This window comes from Calliopsis andreniformis, chromosome 4, assembly GCF_051401765.1.
Source record: "Calliopsis andreniformis isolate RMS-2024a chromosome 4, iyCalAndr_principal, whole genome shotgun sequence".
NCBI classification, from domain to species: Eukaryota; Metazoa; Arthropoda; class Insecta; order Hymenoptera; family Andrenidae; genus Calliopsis; species Calliopsis andreniformis.
In genome coordinates, this window is record NC_135065.1 from 8,832,779 (window position 1) to 8,855,291 (window position 22,513).

Below are 22,513 nucleotides of genomic sequence, written 5' to 3' on the forward strand. Positions count from 1 at the left end.
ATTTTCGGAAAAATCTTTGAAAGACTTATATAATATATTTTTAAACTCTAGAGTTACAGTGTATTTAAAAACGTGGACTTAATACACTCTGACTCTGGGATGCAGAATTCTAAAATTTCTTGCTTTTGTCTATGGATTTGAAACTTATGAAATTTCAATGTATCATACAATTTACAGATAAAAGAAACGTTGTAAAAATATCTACACTAAGCAACTGTGTTGCTAGGTAGTATATTAAATAACTTACCTTTCATTTGAGACGTAATTTTATGCTGTAGAATAACTTTTCCAGTTGATGCAGCAACCTAACGTTACTTTAAATGTCCCGAAAATTTTCTCAATGAGGGCGCTGTTAAATCCAGGACTGTAATATCGAGAAACGGTGCCCCATTATGCTAAATTTTTCAAATGATTAAAAAATAATAAATTAACAATGTTATGATACAAAATTTTACAGAATGCTGTAGAAAGAAGACAAAATTTGCTAATTATCTAAACAAATCAATTAATAATTCAATAGATAATGTTCAATAGCATGAATAGCATATCAATCCTTTATTTGTCATGCATGAAATAGGACAAATTTTTCTATTTTAAAAATGATATGTCTATTAGAGGCTGATGAATCTTATTTTTAAGTTCATATATATTTTTTTATATAATAACTGTCCAAGAAAATGTTGGATTATAGCAAACTGTAAAATATTGATGAACTTGAAAAGAAGATTCGTTAAATCATTTCTCAGCATCTAGTTCTTAAAAAAGACTGCTTATTTATTCATTTTAAAACTAACTTAAAATAATTGATGTGCGTTATAAAAATTCGAACATAAACAGTTAAATAACCGCCATCTCTTATCGATTGCTGAAGGCACGCGAAATCAAGCAATGTCGTTTATATATTTGAGGTTAAAATAACTTTTGAATTTAACCTCAATTTTAATCTAATTCTAAAAAATGGGACAAAAACGTAAACACCGTAATGAAAAAGATGATTTTGAATATGATCCAGTTCCTAAACACCTTCAAGTATCTCATATAAAAAATCAAGAAAAACGATTGATCGTTATTTTGGAGAAAGCTCAACTTGAATCTGTGAAAGTAAGGTTATTTTGCATTTTAGAAATACATTTTCATTCGTTAAGCTTTCAGTTTAATATTTAATGTTTTGTTATTTTAAATAAGTATTCAGGAATATGCGTTCGAAGGATGCAACATTGCATTGCTAATTTCAAAATTTTATAAGAATGTTACTTTTTCTTAGGTTGGAAATAGTTTCGAATTATTAAATTGCGATGATCATGCAAGCATTTTAAAGAAAAATAATCGAGATCCTGGTACATGCAGACCTGATATCACTCATCAATGTTTATTAATGTTGATGGATAGTCCATTGAACAGAGCTGGACTACTACAAGTTTATGTTCGTACAGAAAAGAATGTATTGATAGAAATAAATCCACAAACTAGGATACCCAGAACATTTAAACGTTTTGCAGGTCTAATGGGTAAGGGAAACAGAAATAAAATAATAATTAGAGAAACTAAGTAATCTGACAATAAGTGTTTCTTATAGAATATATTATTTAACTGTTTAATTTTACAGTGCAATTGCTACACAAATTCAATGTTCGTGCTTCTGATGGACCAATGAAACTCTTAAAAGTAATTAAAAATCCAGTTACTGATCATTTACCTGTTGGTTGTCGTAAAATAGCCATGTCATTTAGTGCAAATAAAGTACAAAGTCCAAGAGAATTGGTTCCACCTGAGGAACCCATTGCCATTGTTGTGGGTGCAATGGCTCATGGACAAGTAAGTTTTAGAATAAGTACAATTATAAAAATGCTATAGAGTAACAAAAAATTACAAAAAGATAGATATAGAGATAGATATAGAGTAACAAAAAAGTTAAGGCCAACTTTTGGAAATTTATACTGTTTAAGTTATAAAAAGTATAGACAAATATATAGACTATATAGACAAATTGACAATATTTGATTTTAAATTATAGGTTACACCAGATTACACAGAAGAAACTATATCTATTAGTAATTATCCTCTCTCAGGAGCATTAACATGTAGTAAATTGTGTTCTGCATTTGAAGAAGTTTGGGGAATAATTTAAATAAAAAATCTAATGTATACAATGTAATTTACATATTTTTTATTTTTATATAATATTTCACAAATTTGTTAAATATTGAGAAAAAAATAAAAGCAATCTTTACGAATGTAAATAGAAGAATTAAAACAGTAAACTACTCGACTTTTAAATCGAATCTAAATTCTGATTTGTAAATCAGAGATACGCATTCATTCATCCTTGCATACTACATTTACATCAATATTTTTATTTGCATATCGTATATGAAAGAAGAAAGATTGTTGCGCAATTGTCGATGGAAAATCCTAAACATCAATGACTCATCAATATTGGTTTTCGAATGATTGGTCCATTGCAAAGATTCCGACAGTATGAACCAATCACCGTTCACAACGCGGATCAGCTCAATGGCGACCGGAAGTGTACTAGTGTATGCCATTCAGAGACATGATTCAGACCTAAATATCTAGCTCCGTTTTTGACTTACGTATTTCATTACGTCATCATAGGAAAAATGGTTGGTAATGTCAAGTATTCGGAACGTTTCTTTATCCTCGTACATTTTACATTTGAAGTATCATAGTACGCTGTTTCCTTAATTTTGAAAGCTATTGTTTGTGATTCGATGCCTATTCCTTCGAGTGAAGCATATTAAATCGCGAACCCCTGAAAAAGTGATTTTACATTCGTCAAGGAGACGCCATTTTGTGGTTCAGTGTCACTGTTGTTGCGTCACCGTATATGACAACAATCTCTTACAAAATTTCAATTTGGATCAAAGGACTATTTTCTTTATATTGTGCTATTCCAACGATATAATAATTAGTGATACGTGATCATCAGTAAAATTATTAAATTGACTACCGTAGTCAGTGTCACGAGGTTACAGTATCTATTGATGCGTCAGCATTTACTTTGCGATATTGGTTAGATTTTATATATTTATCGAACCATTCAGACGAATATTTCGCCTATTATATTTGTGAAATTTAACGATAATCGCATTCATAGAATACATTTCCTCTAAAAAATCGTAACAAAAGTAGGGTCAATTATTCATGTATCGCCATTTTGTATGTGTAACGGAACTTGCTATGGTGATTACGTACACGTCATGACAGAATATCATTCAACTCGCGCGCAAAGTCCGCCACGTGCTAGTTACGTTTATAATTATTACGTTATTTGCGATGTTATATTAACAATTTATAAGATAATAGTAAATATGAAACGTAATTATAAATTTTGCGTCTATCCCAAAATGCATTGCAGTAGTTACAGAATCGTGGAATTGGACCGAGACTTGCGCATTGATTAATAAATATTAACCTTATATTTCAAATAAGAAAATTAATAATAACTTATCTTTTTAAAATTATTTTCTTTCTTATTAAAATATTTGTTATTTATATCTATGTTTGTAGATTATTAATTTCAATTATCTAAAAATGCATTATGGGTGGACATGGAACGATGGAAATTAACCATTAATTTTTGTATTGGTTAATAAAGTGTGACCACATTTTCTTAATAGTGTGCACAATTATTACATATCCTATTACCTACTCCTCTAATATTCTCCTTCTTCATCATTTCAATTCAAAACTTAATATCCTGAAAAAAAAATTTTCTAAATTAAAATCAAATTAACCGACGCTACTTGACACCTTTGGAATGACCGAAACGAGGTCGCGTTCGAGAAATACCGTTAAAGCATCAGTTATCCATATGTAAAAGAAAATTGATCGATATTTTCAATAGAACGTATTAAGAGTTACTAAACTCGACATAATGCGCAAAATTGAATGAAAACCATAGAAAATTTCTGAGAATTCGTAGAAAAATGTCAAAATTGGCGCGTTCCCGTTCGGGTTAATTCGGTAAAGCTCGGGTTGGCAGCATAGCGAGGGGAATGGATAGACAGGTCGTGTTCGAGGAACAACGGAACAGGACCATTCGGTACGTCGCGGAAGAATGCGTAGCCATTGTTGGTGCTGCGATCGTTAGTTTCTAGATCCGAGATCGTCATGGGCACAGAAAGGCATCCGATTGTACGAGACTCCAGGAAAATGTCGGTGGAGCTCGGTACGGGGCACTGATACGATATTAGTGCGAGAGAACGACGTGTCCGCATTCGTAAGTGTGGAACTAGTTGGTCGGGCCGCGTCCGCGTTCGTCGCGTATGCGAACCGAGCGCTCGCGCTCGCACGAGTGAGAGTGAGTGAGTGAGTGATACGGTGGGGCACACTCGGCGGCGGCCATAACACCGACCAACCAAACTAGCGAGCAGGGAGAAAGCGTAGTGCGAGTCGAGTGTCCAAGACGTAGTGGTAGTGTTTTTTCGATAGGATTCCTGTGGAAAGTGGACTTGCATTGATCAGGTAAGTGATCACGAGTAATCTTGGCATTTCTGGGTCCCGTTGATGATAAGTATAGCGCGTGGTGTGTGCCGTGGTGGTGCGTAAGTGGTGGCTGTGGCGGCGGGCCCTTGGGAGCTTTCTTTCCCGAGCGGCCATACCGCCATGTTGAAACCTACGCCAAATCGAGTAACCGAAAAGGCAGCCCGGGTATTCCGCGCACGCCACAATTGTTTGATGTGAGAAACGACGCGAATTCGGCGCCAGTCAACCGCTCGGCTAGATTCTCACACGGCGGCTTGCTCGTGTTTGTTGTGTGCGTCGGCTGGGTGCATCGGCTGGGCGCGGGTCTGCTACCCTTCCCCTCGCCATCCTCTCCTACTTGTCCTCCTCCTCTTTCCACTCCCGCATCCACCGCGTTTATTTCTCTGCCCGTCGTCTCTCGTGGATCTCACCTTTCTCCTTTCCTACTTCGACGACTTTTAACCACCGAGCACCTGTTCGACCCGCGGTACTCTTACCTCTGCCCTTGATACTCGGACCCTCTACGATTTAGAACGTCTTCGCGGCATGGATTCTTCTGGCAAAGCTCCTCTTCACCATGCTAGAAGCTCTTGCTTCCCATGGTCGAGATTTTATGCCCGCTCAGGAGATCGTCTTTTTCTGTGTATTACCAATTTTGTATTTTAATAGTCAGTCAGCTCACTTTCTATACCAGTGTACCAGTTATTTGTGCCACTTTTGTCAAACTTTCCATTTTGGCTTACACTGGTTTCAAATGGAAACAGGGTATGCACGTTGATTCTTGTATTCACAATTTTTCAGACCACCATGAGTCAAAATTGTTGTACATTTTTCCATGCATTGTCCTTGTTCGATGCGTTCTGTTTCTTAAACATTATTCATATATGTTATTTGAGTACATTCTCTTGATATTTTGTGAGTTTGTTGAAAGAAACTCATTGTTTTTTCCTAGTTAGCTTTATATCATAAAATAATTATGAAAGGTGTAGAATTTTTAAACATTATAAGTTATCATTAGGTGTTTGTTCAGGAGTATACTTAGATTACTTTTATGTCACTTACATTAAAATAATGTTAGTTATATAGTTCTGTATAATATGCTCTAAAATCATACTTCAGTTCATTTTATTATATATTATGTAGTTAACTCAAATTTAACTCTTTGTTTGTGTTTAATACAAAAGAAGATTTTACAGAAGTATTTATAAATATCTAGATACATGCATTTTATTCTATTTTATAAAATATTGCAACTTTCATTTATAAAAGTTTCATAAATAATTTGCTAAAAGGAAAAGATGTAAAGGAGCAATTTGAACGTGCTTTAGCATACTAGCAATTACATATTGCAATTCTATGTATATCAAAGTGGAAAAAATGATTAATGTGTAGCATGTATCTTATAAATTCAATTGTGCATGATATGTTAAATAATTTATACACTCACATACACATTTATATATATATACACACACATATGTATATATACATAATTTGAAAGTAAATCAATGTTTAACTTGCTCTAAAGCGTTAAAACAATTTGGGGTTGTTACAATACGGGGTCCTGTTGTTATGTTATCCAGATGTTGCTAATGTCGCGAGTCTTGGCTGGAGGTACGGAGTCTCACAGCAGTGTACAGGGCTGACATTCAAAGTACTACCATTCGGTAGACTTGAGTAGTGTTATGCCTCCACGGCACCAATCTCCCTGGTTGCAGCGCAATCATCTTGGCAAGCAATTAGTGAGCTACCATGCTCGATTCAGAATATATTCTTGCCATCTCAATTGTTGATGAAGCCTCATAGCGTCAAGCATCAACGTAAGGCAGTTACCTGCTGCATAGCATTTATGTACCATATATGTCGGAAAGGTAGGTGAAGCTCATTAATCGTGGACTCAATGAGCCTTATATTATAAAATATACCTAGTTATTTCATGAAACATATAAGCGCAGCTTGATTGTATTGGTTGGAGTTTGATATTTCTCCAGTAGCAAAACCTGCAATTTTAAGAGAAGGAAATAAAAATGACTATCAGTCCCAAAAAAGAAAGTATTACAAATTATGGTATTTTATGAATTCGTGTTGTGGTGTTAAAATAAAATAGGTTATGTGTAAGCGATATCATGATCAAAGTATTTGTTTACTTATAAATGTGGTTTAAAAATTTAGGCTGAATGATATTTTAAGTTTCTCTTATGTTTAGTTTGTAACGATTTTTTATATGCTCATGTTTTTTTGTTTCAGAAACGAAGCCAAGATGCAGCAGGTGGACACTATCTCGCAGAATAATTCGGTAAGTAGGAGATTTGGTTTCACAATATACTAATTTCAAATGCAGTTTGCTTATTAATCCACTAATGCTACTTATAAAAGCTGCATTGAATTAAATATATTTCCTTTGTATGATTCCCATGTAGACAGTACACATGTTAAACAGTATATAGGAACACATTTAATTGTCCTATCTTTTGTGTGTTAAAATTTTATCCTTCAGAAAAGGTTCTCTTTTATGACAAGTAAAATTATCTGTTACCTATACTGTATTAAATATTTTTTTATTTACTTCCATAGATACTTTCTGTTGTAAGATTTTGTGTAGTCACTGTATGTGGGTTGGTTTAAACAGAAATTTAAACTTGAGGTACAGAAACATAATTTACATTAAAAGTCAAAATGAGTAATTTTTTTTTCCAATTAGATATTCAATTCTCAATTAAGAACTACTCTATTTCATGTTTATCTTTTTCTCAATTATTGAGACTATAAAAAGAGAAACCAAACTTCTCAAATTTACTACTGTGTATGATCTTATCCTGGTATTATGTTGAGCACAATTTTTTTTTGTAATGAACCTGAGCGCTGTTTGATTGAATGGTATGTATGAATTACAGTTAGATGTGGAGGAGCGAGAAAGGCTGTGTAATATACCGAAGGTGAGATTCCTTGTTGAGTATTGTTTCAACTAGGATATACATATACATATACATGGTAAAAATGTAAAGTGGCAACTCCAAATTTGCATCAACAATAATTTCTGATTTTGCTTCTATATGTTTGTTAGATTCTACATAAATATAAAACAAAGAAGTTGCCAAGCAAAAGAAATTCATTAGAATTAATTAATAATTTTATTTTTGTATTATTTTTAGATCAAAGTATTTTTTGCTTCATGTGTTTAATTTTTATTAGCATAAAACATATAGAACATAAATATTTAAAGTTTGTAAGTCATTTCATGCAACATACAATTTTTGTGTAGTTGTCACAGATTATTTATGCAGTAAACAGTATTACATATTTTTATTTAATTATTTTAATTGCATGACTGTATGAAATGACTTAGAGTTGCCAACATGTTTCAGTTGAAAATATTTTTGTGACACATATGTCTTTTTATTATGTATTCAGTTAAACTTCTATTTAAAAAAAATTCTAAATTGCTTGCCTGTGGTTATGGAATTTAAATATTTAGCAGCCTAATTCGCTCGTTGCATGAATGAGACCATTTAATCATGTAGTGCATGAATCTTACTAAATGTTTTGAATTTATGTACTATAATGAAATTGTGTCTTCTGTAAGACACTCTTCTGGAGATCTGTTGGTTCTCCATTTTCGTTCTATTCTATGTCTTTTATCGAACTTTTCAAGATCTTAGTCAAAATAAGTTTTTCTTACTCTTAAAAGTAAGATTTTAATTTATAATGAAGTACTCAAGCATGAATATATACATAATTTCTGTTCTTATATATTAATTTCATATAAAAGGGAAGTAGAGGTTTAAATTTATGCTTTGCAGAAAAGAAAAATTTTCATTTTCATTTGTGGATTTAATGTTACATAATAATTGTAGTAATAAAACTAACTAAAAAAATAAAATGATATTGATGTGAACTATAATGAATGGAAACTGGATAATGCAGACAAGTGCACCTGGTAAGACATCGACTACACCAGCAGCTCCTGCAAAGGAACCACCTCCACGCGATGAACCACCCGTGGAACCGGTGAACGGTGTGGTCCAACCACCTGTTGTGCCACCACCTAATCGCCCAGGGCGTGTTACGAATCAGTTACAATTTCTCCAAAAAGGTGTGCTCAAGCCAGTATGGAAGCATCAATTTGCATGGCCTTTTCAACAACCAGTAGATGCCAAGAAATTGAACTTACCAGTACGTGAATAAAGAATTGAACTAAGAAATTATGAGAAACTTATAAATTAAAAAGAATAATAATAATAATAATTTTTGTATATTTAATAGGATTATCACAAAATTATAAAGCAACCAATGGATTTGGGCACCATCAAAAAAAGATTAGAAAATACGTACTATTGGAGTGGGAAAGAATGTATTCAAGATTTCAATACAATGTTTACAAATTGTTACGTGTACAACAAGCCTGGAGAAGATGTGGTGGTTATGGCACAAGCTCTCGAAAAGTTATTTCTTACAAAGGTAGCTATTTAATAATTACCTCGTATTGTATCGATCTAAAGATAAAGCGCATCCATATTACGTAAATAGCATGTACAGTTCGTACATGTAATGACAAATATTAAACTAACTTTTAGGTTGCACAAATGCCAAAGGAAGAGGTGGAACTCGAACCTCCTGTTCCAAAGGGACCCAAAGGCAAAAAAGCTGGCAGAGTTGGAGCGCCACTAGGCGGTGTAGCAGGGGCTGCGGGAGGCACAGGTCGAGGTCGACCTTCCTCTGGTGCAGCTGCTGTTACATCCAGTGTACCAAATAGCCTAACGCCCTCAGCAACGTCTGCTGGAACAACGGGCGTTATTCCCATGCCTCCCCTTGGCACTCAAGCACCTGCATCTGTACCTGGGAGCACTAATACGACTACTATTGCTCCTCCATCGAGTATGGGAGTCACTCCTATGGCGACTCACAATTCTTTGCCTCAACAAGTGGTCCCTCCAACTAGCGGTTACCATGCGCAGCCAGCAATGGATCCGCAAGCAGCTTCTGCTGTACCTCCTCCTCCACAAGTTCCCACTGCACCCACAGTAATGCCTCCATCACAACCTGCGAAACTTAAAAAGGGAGTGAAGAGAAAGGCTGATACTACAACTCCTACTGCAAACTCTTTCGAACCTTTATATAAACTGGACCCTAAAAATGCTAAAATACCCACAAGACGAGAATCTGTCAGACAAATAAAGAAGGTAAAATTCATATTCTATCATTTTACGCACTACATGTACATTGAATTTTTTCCAAAATGCTAATCATTCATGTGTATGTTTTCGTACAATCTTCATGTGGAACATGCAACCTGTTCATAATACAATCATTTGTACCTACGATGTTAATTCTTTATAGTCAAATTAGTAGTGAAAAAAAATATTTAATTATTTTTTCAAGTTATATGTAATAGCAGAATTCTAACAATTTGAAAAATCTTTATATCGAGTTTTATTAATAATTTGTAATAAGAGTTTCGGATCATTGATTTGTTACGTATATTTCAACGATTTTGTTCCTTGCATGTTATAATCATATCATCCATCGATACATTAACAAAAAGTTTGTAACGTGGCTGTTTCAGCCAACGAGGCAAGCGGAAGACGGCTTAGTGCCATTCCAGGCCAACATGCCCCTGATTGGGGCAATGGCCCAACAGGTACATTTATTACTATTCCTTCATGGTCCTTCCTTTCATTTGTGTTGTCTTATCACATCGAACGAAAAATTTCTTTCATTTCTTTTCATAGAAATTTGTTTTTGTTTTACGCATTGTTTTTTATATCTCTTAGAGTAGGTTGCAATAGAGAATAAATATATCTTTGTGAGCTGCTATTCTTTTCTTTTCTGATTCGCGATATTTGAAACATCAGCTTACAAATTGTTTGTAATTTATATTTACGTTCTATTTTACAGCCTCAGCATCCAACTGGAAAGTCGAAAGAAAAGCTTTCAGAAGCACTGAAATCCTGTAATGAGATTCTAAAGGAATTGTTCTCGAAGAAACATTCGGTAATTTTTATAAATTTAATATAAGCACGACATGATTCTAAAGAACTTTATAACTCATATTCTAATGATCTGCAGGGTTATGCATGGCCCTTCTACAAACCTGTAGATGCCGAACTGTTAGGTCTTCACGATTATCACGATATTATAAAGAAACCTATGGATCTTGGTACCGTGAAGGTAATATTCTTTAACTTTACTATATTTTGAATATTTTTAAATGATTTATATACCTATATCTAACTTATGAATATATAGTATACGTGATTCATCATTTCTTTACAGACGAAAATGGATAATCGGGAATATAAAACGGCGCAAGAGTTTGCCAGTGATGTACGGCTCATATTTACAAATTGTTATAAATATAATCCTCCCGATCACGATGTTGTTGCAATGGCTAGGAAACTCCAAGATGTATTCGAAATGAGGTTTGTTTTTATGACAAACATCAAAGCTGGTCTATTTATTCTTCATTCCTTACTTGACCGAAAAAAACTTTTCAATGAATTAGGTATGCGAAAATTCCGGATGAACCAATGGGAAGCATGGTAGGGATGAAAGGTAGCAGTAGTAGTGCTAGTAGCTCGGGATCTGAAAGTTCTTCTGAGAGTGACGACTCCGATGAGGAACGAACTGCAAAATTGGTTGCTTTACAGCAAGAGGTATATTACAATCTTTGAATTACCATTCTATTTTCTTTTTTTTCGTATGCTGAAGGTACGAAATAATTTTGCTTGCAGCTGAAAGCAATGCAAGAGCAAATGAGGAAATTAGTGGAAGAAAGTGGTAAAAAGAAGAGTAAAAAGAAGAAACCGGATAAGTCAAAGTCAAGGCCAATGAGCAATAAAAGTACTAGCCTCGTTGCCAGTCATACTGGTGCCATGAAAGAACTAATGAAACCAAGTGGTGGTATCCCAAGTGTTTCTGACAGTGTTGGTGCTAGTATAGCTAGTGTTGCAATGGGGGCAGGTGATTTGAAAATGCCTGGTGGTATGGGCGGTGATCTTCATCATCCAGCCATGGCAGTAGGACCTAATAAAACTCATCCGCCAGGAAGTATGAGTCATCATCTACCAACGGCGGCAAACGCTAAGACAAAGGGGAAAGGAAGAGGACCTGGAAAAGCGGCAACAGCGAGTACTGCAAACAAAAGGCCAAAAGCAAATAGTAGATCAACTGGAACTAAAAAGAAGAGTGCGAGTAGTCAACCGCCTCCAATCACGTTCGACTCGGAAGATGAAGACAATGCTAAACCTATGTCTTATGACGAAAAAAGACAACTTAGTTTGGATATTAATAAACTACCTGGTAGGAACCAGTTGCTTAGAATAGTTATTCATATAACTATGTTTCATCAAATATGAAAGCATGCTCAAGATACCAAGAAAATATAGTAATAAAATACATTGTTTCTGTATTATAGGAGATAAATTAGGACGAGTCGTGCACATAATACAATCTCGAGAACCTTCATTAAGGGACTCTAATCCAGATGAGATTGAAATCGACTTCGAAACATTAAAACCATCCACATTGAGGGAATTGGAAAACTATGTCGCTTCGTGTCTTAGAAAAAAACCACGTAAGCTTTACTTTAGGTTTTTGTTTACTTGCATATTTGCATTCATTTATGCTATGAACAAATTTTCATAAAATGCATACGGTTTAATTTTATGCAGATTACTCTATTTAAAAAATAAAAATGATATCGCATTCATAGTTGTAGATAACGTTATTTATGTTTTATTCTATTGGCCAGACTATTGAAGAAAATAAAAAGTAGCGTAGCGAAATATTAATGGTCAGAAATATAGATTTAAAATTCTTTTGAATAAGTAACGCGTTTCCATATTATCTTGATATACTTAACATTTAAATGTTTACAGATAAGAAAGTTAGTGGTAAATCCAAGGACGAGCAAATGGCAGAGAAAAAGCAGGAGCTAGAAAAAAGGTTACAAGATGTTACGGGGCAGTTAGGCAATGTTAAGAAAACCACTAAAAAGGGTTAGTACTTCAATTATTTTTTGTAATAACTAATACTTCTTTTTCAGAAATCTTAAACGTTATACAAAATTAAACTTGATCTAATTATGAATTTATACAATTATATTTGAATTTCTCTTTTACAGAAGACAGTAGTAAGTCAGTTGATGTAGTTGGAACTGGTGGAGCCAGTGGACCTTCGCGACTGTCAGCATCAAGCAGTAGTAGCAGTGATAGCGACTCCAGCAGTAGTTCAGTTTCTTCGAGCTCCAGTGATTCAAGCGACAGTGAAGCAGGTTAGATATAAACCTCATGTAACTGTTGCTATTATTAGACCCTTACTTGGGAACAATGAACTACTTATGAATAAGTAGTTATCATGAAAATATGAACTAATTTTTCTGTGAGATTTAAAATTATGGGGTTATTTGCGACTGTTTATCTTTTGAGGAGTAAACACTTTTCGTCAAAATTTTTCGTAACTTATTTGTAGCACAGATTTCTATTCACGTTTATGTTTTAAACTACGAAGACAATACAATTATTCTTTTTGTTTCTTAGCTAATATAAGTGAATAGTTCGTAAATTCTGTTTCTATAATCCTAACAAAGTGTAAATTTGTTTATGCATTCACTGATTTCTTAAGCAAAAGAGTTTGTTTAAAGCAGAAAGCTCATTAAGCAAAATATAAGTCATAGACGTGAATCTCATAGTTATTTTAAATAAAGTTATTCACCATTCCATGAGGGTATTTACTACATATTACTAAAACATAAAATTAGTTATTACATTTTTATTATTTTTATTACATAGAGGGAATGTTACCGTTTATGCATGTCTTATTTTTGTGTATATCTTTCCAGTTAGTACAAAATTACATCTTATCTTTTTTGTTTAAATATTGATAGTGTCCAATTGTTTCTGAATATTATATAATTACATTTAAAACAAATCCGGACGCAACATAGAAGATACACAAACATATACATGTTTAGATTTTAGTGCACAAATTTTTAATAAAATTTTCTAATAATAATTTTGCAGTGTCAGTTCCTAATGAATAAATACATTTCGAATTAATATATCAAACAAAGAATTTAAGAAGTGTGAACATGGCAGGATTAGTTTATTGCATGAAATAACAATACCCCATGATGGTGGTGATAACTTTAAATTTAAAAGATAATATGATGAATTCTGTGCCTAACCAATTTTGTATTGGCAATTGAAACAATCGAAAATATCGGTGCAACATAATTGATGCAATGTATGCAGTGGTAAAGTTACAAAGTAGATACAAAAAGATTTTTCAAATGAGGGTTTGACTGCACAAATGCATCGCAAATATCTTCTTAAGCTGCTAAATCTTGCTTATTAATTGTATTTATTAGGACGGCGTTATTCGTGTAGCTTAAGTGCTGCGTTATATTAATGCAAGTACGAACGTTGTGTCAAGTTTCATTGCAAAAGTTTATGTAAACGATGAACAAAGAATGATTACAAAATCTCACTTAGTTCTATACATATATATATATACATGTATACTTTTTGAAGCAGAGATAGCTTTAAATGTGATTCCCAAAATGTAATTTGAAGCTTGACACATATAAACAAAAATTCTATTTAATTTACAAGACAATATGCAATGGTAAGAAAAAAAGGTGAGCTAGTGGAGTGCAGACTGTGTTTAGAGGATACCATATGCCATGCCAGCTTGTTTCACAAATTATATTATTGATTACAAATGATTACTTATATTTTCTCTTGCCCTGTCGGTGTTGACGATACATTCTGTTGCTCGAAAGTCAAATTATAGTTTGCTATTCAAGGTTACCGAATTTTTCACTGCAGTCTCTCATATTTTATTAACTATGTAAAAAAAAAACATATCTTAAGTGTGGCCAGGCACTTGAAAAAATGGTGAGACTATTCAGTGTAATACTTGAGAAGATTGCATCAATGTTTATATAGAATATATAACACAGCAAGGACTGTAGTGTTAAATGTTAGTACCTTGGACTATACATTGTAGCTTCTCCTGACAGTTATATTGCCCTACGTAACCCAAGCAACATCATGCAATATATTAACTTGCAAATTTAATATTTATTTACATTAATCAATAAGCAGAGCATTACTTGTATCACTATGTTTTTTAAGTCATTACGTTTGTTTCCTCGCATTGATTCATTCATGTCGTATCATTTCTCAGAGTATAGTATAGTGATATTAACAAGCGTCATTATTGCATTAAGTGTGAATATACACTTATTATCTGAATGACGTGAGAACTGTGTTTAGGCTTCTGGACACTATATTCGTTTTCACAGACTAGACTGTGTGGACTTAATGGTCAATACTTGAAAGGAAGAAATTAGGCAGTGATATTATGATACACACGGAAAACAAATGCAGACAATGTGTATTGGTGGCTGGATTTGCAAATCAGCATCCTAAGGTTATTGTAATTCACAGCTTTCGCGTCAAATTAGTTTAATTAGATACACTCTCGTGTTAATGTCGTCTCCGCATACAACTTTCATAGTTTATATATATATATTTCTTAAACAGCTTTAATCTGATATTACCTCATGCTATAGTCTTCATGTCTTAATTAAGTTTATTTTGATAAATCAAGAAAGTGGTGCTTCCTTTAAGAGGTCAATTATTAAGATTTATTATCACGTAAATACGCTTTAATATAATAGAAACACGATACTATTTAAATGAAATGATAAAATTGAATTGAAGTATTAAATCTTCCTCTACGTGTACATGAATTTCAGTAAAAAGTAGATAAGAAGCATACATAAATTGAGCGGAGAATGTGATATGCGATATAATCAGCGATTTCCATTTATTTTTTGTAACATCAATGACTTTGAGCATACAAGGTTTATGTTAACATATCAGAGAAAGAGAAAGGCAAGGGGAGTGTATAAACGACACAGGTAGAAGAAGGTAAACAAGAGAAAAGGGAATGGTAGAAAAAAAGCAGGAACTAGAGCAGATTGAGGAAATGTTCTACAGTAGAAACAAGGCACCCTAGCCTCCAAACACATTGTTTGCACTCCGCTAAGCTTTGTTAATCGTCGTTTCATTGTTCTTTTTACCACTAGTTCTTCATTGGTATCTATTGTCAGTTTTCTCACTTTTGAAATTATTCGAGCAAGAGTTTAATGAATTTTCATTCTACCAAATTAGTATAATTAAGTAAAGCATATAAGGTATGGTTTCACATACCTTGCTGTAAAGAGGTAACAATTACACTTGTTAAAAACAAACATAATTCTTTCTCAGCAATATAATTTGGGAATATGCATAATACGTACTATTGATTTAAGCTATTCATATTGTAAAAGAAGTTTCAAATAACATTAATTTTAACCCGTCCTATTAAAACATTTTTAGAAAACCTTTTATAAAGTTTGAAAGAAGTTAATTTTAGTGATATTTTGTTTTTATATTTCTATGTGTAAATGTCTGCTCCATGATAGCGTTTTTTGTTGAAATATCATGTAAATTTAGTTCTTATATATAAAGTATATACATAAGAAGTTATGGACGTAACTGATATAAGATTCTAAGGTGCTTTGAAAAGCACTTCATGCTTCAAAATGTTACATAACATGAACATAAAAAAAGGTGATCAAATTCGCACTCAGTACAATTTAATGGTATCATTAATCGTACAGTCAGCAGCGTACTTACTGTTCCAGCGAAAGAAGTAGAGAAATGAATTATTAATTGTTATTAATTTTATCAAGAAAACAATTACAATTGGTCAGAAAAGTGTTCATTGATTTCTAAGGAAATTATAAATATTAAAGTAAATACAAAGTGTTGATCAGAGTAATCTTATTATTTTATGTTTTCAAAAATATTGAAAGTAAATAGAGAAATTCCAGATAATTAGTTAGATTATGTGAGATCAAATTAATGGCGTGTGCTGAATTAGATAGAAACTATGCATCTATTAAAATACAATCACCATTAGCTTGTAACACGAGATATAGGGCATTTTATAATAATATTAATATTGCCTTCCAAAATTTTTGTAGCATTTATTCCATATACAAGCACGCGTCTAAATTTTTTCGCATCTTTGCCCAGATTGGAACATCATGCTTCCTTCTAGATCGTTATACGCAAAAGCAGATTCAACGAATTTGATATTTATATTAATGCTTTAAAATGCCCTTTTCTTTAAAACCACTAATTATCTCTTCTCTCTCGAGAGTCACACCTGCGTTCCATCTGTTTTCTGCGTATCACGAATTGGATAGCAACAGTAACACAAGCATACGCGTTTTGTACATAGTGAAAACTAATATATCATAAAATATTAATAATAGTTGTAAGTTACAAAAGAAGGCGACACAGGAGACTTTTTTAAATACATAAAAAGGAAAGGTAGAAAAACGAAAAATGAAAAGAAAATTAATTCTTTGAGGTCATTCAGAGTCGGGGTTGGCTCATTTGGTGGTCCAGTTAACTATATTATATAAATTAAGATATGCTGGAGCTCCTACTCGATGTTTTTTAGCTTTTCATTATTTCTTTCTGTAATTGTTTTGTCTTATATTTGTACATTTCATAAATTTTAATCTATTATTGACCATTCCATTGATAACTATGATTTCATTATGGGCATGAGTTGAATGTAGTGTTAGTGTTGCTTCTTGCAACTAATGTAATTGATACTATGGACACCGAGCAGGAGTATCTTGCCACCGATCTCAATGTTGTGCTAACTGCGACTTGAATTTACTCTTGAAACTACCTGTATGAGTGTGACACTCTTGTATCATTCATGTTTAAGTTGAGTCCATATTGTACTATTTACGTGACTTTTATTTGCATTAATTCTATTATTATATTACGTTAATTATATTATATTAGATTACATTGTACGAATACTAAAAGAAATGGCAGTTTGATGGTTTTTATAGTCAACATTTTGTAATCATCATTTTCGCCACTATCATGATTATTATTGTAATAATCATTATTATCATTGATTATTATTATTCTCATTATTATTATTACCATTATTATTCTTACGGGAAGAAAAGAGCGTGCTCTCACATACATATATATAATATTATGTATGTATGTGTGGCAGTTTCGCAGCACGTGAGCGTGTATGTATGTGCGCGCGCGTGGTATGTATGTATGTATTTAAGATGTGTATACATATATATGTATGTATATGGACATACATATATATATATGCACACGCAATTATTCATAAATAAATTGAATACAACTAACTTTATGTAGAATGAGAAAAGAATGAATTGTTCTGCGCATTAAAGTTTTTTAATATAAAAAATCATTAAAATGAAAGTCCACAAAAAATCATACAATTGAGATATTTAAATTAACATTGTTGTACACAGTGATACAATTATAATATAAGCATATGAATAAAATCTATTAGAAAATATATGCTCGAAGTTTTTTAATTTTGTTTTTATAATATACTTAATATACTGAATATCTGTTTTGTACTTTTTACTTGGCGAACTCAACACTCATGGCTGGTATCCTCTGCACACTGCATTTCACTAAACTTCCAACATTCTTTCTTGTAATGAGAAAATGATTGATTGCACGTATTCACGGTTAGATGCACATTACATTGAATTACAGGAAATTCTTCTAATCGTCCTCCAAGAAAGAAAACAAAGAAGAATGCACCAAGTACAGGACCTCCTTCAACAACAACCACTGTTACACCGGTAAGATATATGTATAAGGAAGTTCTCACTAGTAATAGTGATTGTATAAGTAAGAACCATATGTACAGATTACTCTACATTTGTTGTTGAAACTGAAGTACCTTATTCTACAATCTTGCAATTTATCCTACATGTTGTGTTAGTATATAAATAGCATATAGTTTCAATGTAAATTACTAGTTGATATGAACAGTAACGCAAACCTCCTGGTGTATGCAGTGAAACTTTATTGTGCACAGTATATTAAAAAATAGTACACTCTTTAGGCGTCTACATTGAATCACACTGGAGGTCTTTTAATGAACAGTCAACCCCCAACAAATTCTACGGGACCAATAACAAAGCCAGCTGTTACTCAACCTAGCAATATGTCTTCAGAACAAGGTGTGTATAAATTTATATAACTTGCTCCTAAATTATTGTTGAATTACATGGAAAAAGAAAGAATTATTCAATAGATATACTATATTGTTGGAATAAGAATGATGCTAAGAAAACGTGGACGTTCAATACAATTTCACATAATAATATGTCAAAATTTCATTTAGTGTCGCGTATTGCTATGTTTATATGTAATTATGCAATAATTGCATTTCAAAAATTTTGCCAGGTGGCAGTAGTCAACAATCTGTGGCAGTTGCCGCTGTTACAGCTGGTCAAGGGATGACTGTAGCAAGTCATGCATCTATGCCAGCGCAACCGTCGCGACCTACGGCTATGGCTACGGCTGCTCCTGTAAAAAAGCCAACTCCACCGCCACCACCAACTACTTCTAATCCACCGACTCCATCAGTATCGGTACCAACTCCACCGCCAAGTGTTACACCTACAAACACAAATTTTATGGTAGCTTCACCGGTTGTGCCTCAGCCACCACAGCCACCCACATCCGTTAGTTCCTTTTCAAATGCAAACACACCCGTACCTACGGACGGGACAACTTTAACCCAGCAGTCGGATCTTTTGCAACCATATAATACTCTAGGTACATATTTTATTCCACTATGTAATTAAGTATAGAGGAATCCGTTTAATTCTTCCTACTAGGAATGAGTTCTTGTTCAATTAGTAAAACTTTAGGTTTATATCAGTAGAGTTCTACTATATTTTAGTTCTGGACAGTTGCTTATATGTTAATACAATCAATTAAATAAAGATGTAGTTTGTTAACTATGGTAACTTTCAAAGATTGTAGTTGAATGGACAATTTTTTGTACAGCTCCTGTGCCTACTACACAAACGTCGTTGGAACAAACGATGTCAATAAAAAAAGAATCGCACATACCAATGATTCAAGTCCCTCACACCACCGCCAATAATACCAATTTGAACTTACTGCCGGATGTGAAACCTCCAATAAGTATGATGCCGACAAGTATGGCGTCTAATTTAAATTTAGGAAATATATCTATGGCCAATTTAAACATGAATTTACCACAAGGATTGACAACGCATATGTCGATGCACAATCAGTTGGAAAATATGATAAATACCACTTCGCCATTAACGAATATTCAAAATTCACATAACGTTACGATGTCACAACAGCATTCCAACGGATTTTCTAATATCAAACGTGAAAATTCTTCGCCAAATATGTTAAATAATAATGGTATACCTGGGCTCAACATGGGAATGAATATGGGAGGAATGGGTTCAATTTTTGATCCGTTATCAATCGTTGCTATGCCAATACAAACGTCTCAAATGCCAATGAAAAAGGAAGAGAAGCCGCTCCCCATTTCTCAGTCACAGATGGCTCAAAAGCCCATGGATGGTATGTTTGATATTATTTTAATTTGATGTTTTAATTAAATTACTTGGAATTATATTTAAACTTAGGTTTTATCTAATGCTTCGTAACTGTTAATGCTTTTTATTTAAATTTAATTATCAATATTATTTCATTAGATTAGATATAGTTTTCATGCTTTTGATTCTATTATACCTCTATTAAAATAGTAAATACTAACACGATAAAATCATAGTAAAAAATAACGCATTAATTTCATAAAAAGTTGCACATCTGCTTCACTGAGAATTATCTTTAATTACACTTTGCACTTTTATTATATGTTGTTCACATTCTAGACTGCTACATTAACTGCTTACTAATCAAATATATATTATGCCATTGCTCTAGCCGGAGCTCTTTTTGCAGAAGTGAACACATTAGGAATACCGCCAATGGGAAATCATTCGAGTTCGCAGCTCATGCCTGAGAAAAAGATGACACCGCCTGATTCAAAAAATCCTGCGGCTAATTTTGCGTCAGCCTTTAAAAATAAGGTAGGAGAATGGATGCTTAGATAAACTATATTTAAGAATGTATTGTTCTCAAAATATTTCAGCATTATCTTCTTATTGTTGCTGCAATCTTTATTTGTTTCTTAAATTTGCACAGACTGTAGAACAGAACGTAAAAAATGCCTCGTCATGGTCGTCTTTGGCTCAAGCATCAAGTCCCCAATCTGCAGCAGGAAGTAGTATGAAGAGTGCTGCTCGGGATTCATTCCAAGCATTCAAAAAACAGGCTAAAGAAAAACAAGATAGGGTTAGTAGAAACGATATTCTCTATACAAATAACAGTAATATGCTTTCACTTTGAATAATACAGTACATCAACAGCGGTTTCGTTTTCTTTGTTGTACAGTGGGTGATCAGATTCTGATCAGATGAAAACGTTGCGTATTTAATATCTGAGGTGGAATTATAGTCAGATTTTCTCTTGTTTCGTTCCTCGTTCACAGCCACTGTACATAGATAAGAAATGTATAATAACAAATATAAACTCTCTGTCTCTATAGCAAAGAGCTTTATTGGAACAACAGGAAATGCGAAGGCAGCAGAAAGAGCAGGCGGAAAGGGAGCGTTTGCGGCAAGAGAATGAAAGAAGAAGAGAACGAGAAGAAGAGGACGCGTTAGACAAGGGTAGGAAGACCGTTGGTGATCAACAAGGGAATGTCATGACTGCTACGTCGAGGGCAGAGGAGGTCAAGGCCATTGTTGACACCGATAGCAGTAGTCCGAGTCATCCATCCAGTCAAGACAAGGCCGCGGCTGAGAGAGAACGTCAAAGGCTACGAGAGCAAGAACGACGGCGCCGCGAAGCGGTAAGTCCTAATAATTTTCCTCGCAAGCTTTTCATATCCGTATTTCAATGAAATATAATCAACTTCATACGCAGACTTGACGCTGTTGAAAATATTAGTTGATTAAAAATTCGAGAAAAATGTTGAATTGCGAGTAGAAAGAGATCGCGAATAGGTCTACCGTAGACGTCATTGGTTTCTCGTGGGCGAATTCGCCAAGAATGGGTATATTTATTATTTCAGATGGCTGGGCATATTGACCTGAACATGCAAAGTGATTTGATGGCTGCGTTTGAGGAAACGTTATAATGTTATTCGCTGCTCATTATAAATACACTGAAACCGGGCAGGACTTGGATGAAATATTTGGCGCTGGACGGTACCGCAGAAACGCATTAATATATACGTCAGTCAATAAAAAGAAAGATAAATAATATTGATAATAAAATAACAGTAAGCCGAATAAGAAGTCGGTGTAATAGTAGAAAAATGGTGGTGCGGGTTGGGACATTCCAACGGAAGATCCTAGTTTCATTGCCCGAAAGTTCTCGGGCCACAAAGAGACAGTTTATCAAATGACACAGAACTAATTGTGTGTAATCGACGAACACCTAAGTGTGACCATGTAATTAGATAAATACTTACCACGACACTTCGAAAATGCTACACTGACTATTGTGTTACATTTTTCCGGTTTTCATAAGTTTGTACTTTATGTAAATTTGGAAACAAAACAAAAAATATTACACAGAAGATAAGTGAAAGATAGAGCGAAAGTGAGTGAGCGAGAACGTACGAGAGAGAACGAGAGAAAATGTTGTGTCTGATTAACGAGTGCATGAATGCGAACAGCGAGTGTGAAGAAGAGTAAAAGTTGTGTACATTTAGTTAAGTTTTATATTTTTCCACATTCAGTCATTAATCGTTGGTAGGATTACATAGACAGTGTTTCTGCCAATAATACATATAATTATTAGCTATTTACTAATAATTTCATTGCAGATTTCTTTCTTGATTATAAATATATACTATTTGTAATCACGAGATAGGTAGGCTTGTTAAGTCAATAATATAGAGAAATATACCTACTGCGAACATACACATTGGTGAATTTAATCGTATCGATCATCACGATAGCCCACATGACTATCAATAAATTACGTCGATTTCGATTGACTTAAAAGTCAGAGAGGGCCAATCGATTGATTTAAAA

The 22,513-nt window shown here is 33.6% G+C and overlaps 2 protein-coding genes across 10 annotated transcripts; both read left to right on the forward strand.

Moving 5' to 3' along the window:
* The first annotated feature begins 685 nt into the window (after nucleotides 1-685).
* LOC143178249 (ribosomal RNA small subunit methyltransferase NEP1) lies at nucleotides 686-2,270 on the forward strand. The gene is made up of 4 exons (XM_076376784.1): nucleotides 686-1,101; nucleotides 1,265-1,508; nucleotides 1,607-1,815; nucleotides 2,015-2,270. The coding sequence occupies exons 1-4, from the start codon at nucleotides 958-960 to the stop codon at nucleotides 2,126-2,128; spliced, it is 711 nt and encodes a 236-aa protein (XP_076232899.1). The 5' UTR covers nucleotides 686-957; the 3' UTR covers nucleotides 2,129-2,270.
* A 2,081-nt stretch (nucleotides 2,271-4,351) lies between these two features.
* Nucleotides 4,352-21,950, forward strand: LOC143178339 (homeotic protein female sterile). 9 transcript variants are annotated; one of them, XM_076376916.1, is made up of 25 exons: nucleotides 4,352-4,488; nucleotides 6,072-6,359; nucleotides 6,736-6,784; nucleotides 7,383-7,424; nucleotides 8,413-8,661; nucleotides 8,752-8,946; nucleotides 9,063-9,668; nucleotides 10,052-10,126; nucleotides 10,384-10,479; nucleotides 10,555-10,656; nucleotides 10,762-10,907; nucleotides 10,991-11,141; nucleotides 11,220-11,448; nucleotides 11,533-11,787; nucleotides 11,903-12,061; nucleotides 12,366-12,485; nucleotides 12,611-12,760; nucleotides 18,120-18,208; nucleotides 18,475-18,592; nucleotides 18,819-19,193; nucleotides 19,428-19,985; nucleotides 20,352-20,497; nucleotides 20,613-20,762; nucleotides 21,016-21,321; nucleotides 21,544-21,950. In XM_076376916.1, exons 2-25 carry the CDS (start codon nucleotides 6,349-6,351, stop codon nucleotides 21,607-21,609), a joined length of 4,443 nt encoding a protein of 1,480 aa, XP_076233031.1. In that variant the 5' UTR covers nucleotides 4,352-4,488; nucleotides 6,072-6,348; the 3' UTR covers nucleotides 21,610-21,950. The 9 variants fall into 9 exon arrangements, with proteins under 9 accessions (XP_076233031.1, XP_076233022.1, XP_076233027.1 ...); XM_076376907.1 differs by having other exon boundaries at nucleotides 11,220-11,787; XM_076376912.1 differs by having other exon boundaries at nucleotides 11,220-11,787; nucleotides 21,040-21,321.
* Nucleotides 21,951-22,513: the final 563 nt, after the last annotated feature.